The sequence below is a fragment of the Amblyomma maculatum genome, chromosome 11 (genome assembly GCF_055883805.1).
Source record: "Amblyomma maculatum isolate TAMU_Amacu chromosome 11, ASM5588380v1, whole genome shotgun sequence".
NCBI lineage: Eukaryota > Metazoa > Arthropoda > Arachnida > Ixodida > Ixodidae > Amblyomma > Amblyomma maculatum.
In genome coordinates, this window is record NC_139354.1 from 111,513,156 (window position 1) to 111,518,241 (window position 5,086).

Here is a 5,086-nt window from a genome sequence, read left to right on the forward strand (position 1 = left end):
GTTATTTTGGCACTGCTACCGTCATGATGTGAATAGATGCACTATTTCCATGAGCACTCTATACGTGCCGGGATTACGAGAATTCTTTCGCGAAAACATCCCTGCGTCCTTCTCTCAGTTGCCGCTTGAGAGGCGACATTGGCGGTTTTTATGGCAGCCTCTTCTGGGAACATCATTTTTTAGCTGGTCGCCTTAGACTTCGTCAAAGGATACTTCACGCCTCACATGAAGTATAGCAGTTAGAGTATATGTAAAGAAGTTTCAAAGTTCGCCAATAACGAAAAGAGATACTCAATTCGCCCCTCTCTATGTGTCTCGTTCTACATATTTAAGGAAGAAAAGAAATGTTGGGAGTGAGGTGCACGTAGTGTTCTGAATCATCAGTTATAGCCCGAATGACAGCTGTTATCAAACCAGGCTCGGGGTATGTCATCTTTCAAACTAGCCAATGCACTTACTATCCCATCGCAGCATAGCGGAGAGCTGATGTCCCTTCGTGCAATAAATTCATGAGAGGTGACGAGTACTATCCTCATGTCTGTCAGAATTTCGGTCTTTGGCATTCGAATATGGGCTTTACTGTGCGGCTGAGAACCAGACAACGTTATCTGACTCCTTTCAGAAAATGTTGAGCATCACCAAAAATGAACTCAAACAAAAGAATATGTCATGGCCTAAACTTTACCCTGCTAGTAACCAAATGCAATAGAGAGTGAAATCAGGTTTTTTTTTTAATTTTTACTGCGGTAAACAACAAACAGGAATAAAAACTCTGCAGCATATTCTGCAGTGTATAGGTTCTCGCTTAGGCAAAGTGAGCGGGAAAATCCTTCAAGATTTCAGTATTTTTCTCAAACGGCAATGCTGTGTAAATGTCGGTGCCGACTTCACCTGTGCCCGACTATATAGGCTATTAAGTATAAAATCTAAGCAGAACGAGATGAATGAATAAAAATATGAAGCTGCTTTTCAGAACGCGCACTCGATAGCAAAGTTACAGTGGTCGTGAGAAAGAAGAGTGCCATTAAAAAGCGAAGGACTATTATCAAGGGGAAAAACTGCTTGAGGGCTACAGGAAATGTATAAATTAAACTGAAAGGAAATATCTAACATTCATCCACGCCGTATACTGACCGAATGATTTCTCTGATTTCATGCAATTCTTATATACCTGCTTCAATTATGCTCAGCATAGTTCAGTGAGCTTCAAAATAATTGGATCTCGCACGAAGTCCCATTCACTCGAGACAAAGAGCCGGGATAAGGACGTTTTACTTGAACCGTACATGCACTAGAGGACAATGTAGGTACGTGCTAAATCTACACGGACATTGAGGAACAACAGTTTCTGGAGACCGGGTTATTGTGAAAAATTTGTTTACGTCTGATCCGGCGAATGATCTCAATAAGGCGTATTGAAACGTAAGGCAACATGCGCGTACCTGCTCCTGTCTTAGAAAGATATATCAACTGAGCAATTTGCTATAGGCTGCGAAATATCTTTATTTTTTCAGCCGTGCACATCTCCATCCCGATTACAATTGAGAATGAATATATTTTTCCTATAGCTTTAAGTTACGCAATTTCAGCACTTGAATGATCGAAATAAAGCACATTCATAGTCGATTTCAAGCCGAGCGGATATTCTAATCCTGCATCGGCATGAGGAGAAGCCACACTCGGCTCCCTATGGCGTCACTGGCAGTGGCATGGAACGCACGTGCTTCAAGTTAAATTACGATGCCTTAATAGAGTAAACATGCATAGGAACGCGCCTGAAAACGGACACAAGACTGTTGAGAGATGGCGCGCTTTCGACAGTCATCAAACACTACATTTCTACACGACTGACGCGTGTCATGCCATTCTACTAGAGGCGCAATAAATGTTAAGCTGCAGAAACCTGCGCCTTTATTTTTTCTGTCGATACCCAGGCACATCTCCAATTGCAATTCGATAATGAATCCTCATTTACGGGGCGTAACTTTTCTCATCTGATATACCAAGAGCTAATCTGCGGTCTTCAATAGGGAAGCTCATTTCTAGTAAATTTCTTTTTCGCTCGATTCCGTAACCACGAAACGCTGGAGCGATATTAACTGAACATTTTAACAGTTCGCTGAAGAGGCCTCTTTAGGCAACCCCACCTCAGTTTAGATACGAAAGACATCCTTCCTTGAGATGCAAGTGGAAATGTTCGGAGCGACTATAGGTCGTTCACCCGAACAAAGAACTTTTATAGCACGGCGGAAATTGATTTCAATTTAAACTGCTTTTATCTTTTAGGTCACGAAAGATTACCTTGAACACTGCGCTCCATAAGGGAACATGATAAGAAAGACTTCTGCCAAGAGTGAATTTAAATATTTCGCACTACAGAATGCTCGAATTATTGCTAATGAAGATTAGGTATAAGCCCTAGTAGCATATGGTTACCCTGGCGTGCCTGTAGAAACGTAACAATGCTTTTGCAGGATGGATAAGAGAGCGTTAATGAGAGAATCTGGAATAGACAGAATAGTTTGCTGTCTTGGGTCGTTCACAAAAACAAAATGACAGCATTGCCGGTTAAACCAGTTTTGGCTCTTTTATTTAAATGAAATATTGCGCAAAATCGCAACTTCATGCAACAGCAAATTTTGTCCAGTTCCAAGGCTGCAGCGTGCACCACATATATATATGAACCAACAGCGCACAGTAACAGCCCAAAAGAGAACCAACCGCAAGCAGCTTTCTTCTACGAGTTTGTTCTAGGTGCTGGTACTTTTCCCACACTGTTCCTAGTGTCCTCATGCGCCACTAAAGTTGCGCACATATTCTCAATCTTGAAGTTAAATTTCGTCACGAGCATACAAGTATTTGTTTTCGTAGAAGAAAAAACGAAGCCGATCAACGCTGTAACAAGATGGAACAGGCATACAATTTTTTAAAGCTATAGAACACAGATGGAAGCCTAAAAGATGCATGACGACGTAATGAGGTGCTGCGAGCTTTCCCTTTTTGCGGCCGTCTTCGATTACTAATGCGGTACATGCAGTGCAGCCTGAAAGGAGGACACGCCGCGGTCACAGTGCTACACCTAGACGAGAGGGGTCAGGACACGCGTGAGGTTATGTGCGAAGGAAAAGTTTCAACGATGTAATTTCGACATCTGTACAGCACACGCAGTGAATTTTAAAGACGAGTGCAGGTCAAAAGCTACTGCAGAGATCGCAGCCACAGTGAAAGTGTAGCTCATATATAGCCTGTACGTGAATTGACGCCGTTCTTCTTTTTTTTTTTTTTTTTGCTCTTGTTCCTGCTTTGAGTCTAGTCACGAAACCGAAGCTGGCGCAATTATGTTTGCTTTGACAAGTGGACTTCAGCGCGCCAGCTACTGTGTGTACAAATTTATACCGGCTCCATCCAAAGCATATAAAAACTCCTTTTTCATTCTCTTGCGCATTTTACTGCACTGGGCGGATAAAGCCCCAGAACACTTGCTATGAGTACACTCCTACGTCCACTAAGAGACAGAAGTCAAAATATTCTTTATTAGTTTCCGTTTAGATCCGGGGTAGCCAAAGGTAATATTTGAGATAGAAAAAAGTACCCGAAAGTGATTAACACAGATATGTTCAAATCTGTGTTGCGTTAAGGGTTTCATTTCTGCACGACAATATCTCAATTGATCAGCCACACAGCGAAAGAGCCGCTGGATTTTGAACGCGAAAAACCCAAAATGCTATATACTTAAAATCTGCCTTCTCAAACCAGAACCACCTGCAAGTGAGCACGCGTTTTCGACCTAATTTCGTGCACTCGCCTTGCGGACCTGATGTAAAGTACACTACATGTTTTTTGCCACGTGCTGTGCAGCCTCCTTGTCAATTTGCCTGAATACGCAGGCCGAGAAGACTAGCAGACCACGAACATCATATTTGCATTAACGACGCCATTACAGTGAACTAAAACGGAGGGAAGAATAGAGGCGTACTCACGCATAGTCAATATCCACGGCGTAGGCGCGGAACCAAGAACAACACCGTAACGAGGAGTATCTGAATGGACTACGCCGTAGGCCACCAAGACGCCAGTTCCCAGAGTACCTCCTGTTCGTCTTCGACTGCACACATTTCCTTCTTCGGCGAGACGGAGTCTCCATCGAGGGTCCCAGCTTGAGTGACGTGAGGAATAGACATGCTGGTTTCATTGCTACTACTACTGCCGGGTGACGAGGCAGACTCGGCAGCGATTGGGGACGGGCTGGCGTAACGGCTGCAGACAGAGGGAATTCTGTTCTCCTTTGGAGCGCCGTACTGCTCGTCCGAAGAGGCACCGGACTGACGCCTGGTCAGCTCCAGGAGCTCCTGGAGTTCGCGGATGTACTCTACAGCCGACCTGAGCGTTTCCACCTTGCTCAGCTTTTTTTGGCCAGTCTGCGGCACGTGTTGGCGAAGCGCGTTGAAACCGTGGTTGACGAGTCTCACGCGGTTCCTTTCGCGCTCGTTACGCCTAGCCACGGCCGCCGTATAGGGCGCTGCCGCCGCAGCACACGATGACACTCCGGTAGCCGCCGGCCTCCCGGCCTCAGTAGGGCACTGGTGGTGGTGAAGAGCGTGGTGGTGGTGATGGAAGAGCGCGATCCGGTCGGGCTTCATGACACTCCTCTCCGGTAAGGCCGTTGCGCGCGTACTGAGGACCAAAACACGCGGGGGCAACTTGCTTGCTGTGAGAGGAGGACGGGGGCTGCGCCGACGAGAGAGCGGAGAGGTGCGTCTCGATGTTACCTTTGCTCGGTCCACAATTTGTGTTTGTAGATTTTTTCGCAACCCCCCCCCCCCCCCCCCCGTTTGTTGTGGCGTGCGCTTTACGTACGCACGCGCCACCTCTCACGGGGTTACTACGTACAATGGCACCCCTCCGGCGTTCTCTCCCTCGCTGCCCTCCGGTGCCCCTTGTTGCCCCTCGCCGACTGCCCTCGCTTCGCGTGGAGGAAATGGGCAGCCGCTCGAGTTCGTCCAATGGCGGCAAACTTCTGAGAGCGTGCACGTAGCGATATACAATGGGGGCTTGTTTTCTTCGAGGTACGTCCCACCGCCTCCTT

General features: G+C 46.3%; 1 protein-coding gene across 1 annotated transcript; it reads right to left on the bottom strand.

The window, feature by feature from the left end:
- Window positions 1–3,986: 3,986 nt before the first annotated feature.
- Window positions 3,987–4,640, bottom strand: LOC146174671 (uncharacterized). Its single transcript, XM_084585425.1, has one exon. The coding sequence runs from the start codon at window positions 4,638–4,640 to the stop codon at window positions 4,050–4,052; it is 591 nt and encodes a 196-aa protein (XP_084441551.1). The 3' UTR covers window positions 3,987–4,049.
- Window positions 4,641–5,086: the final 446 nt, after the last annotated feature.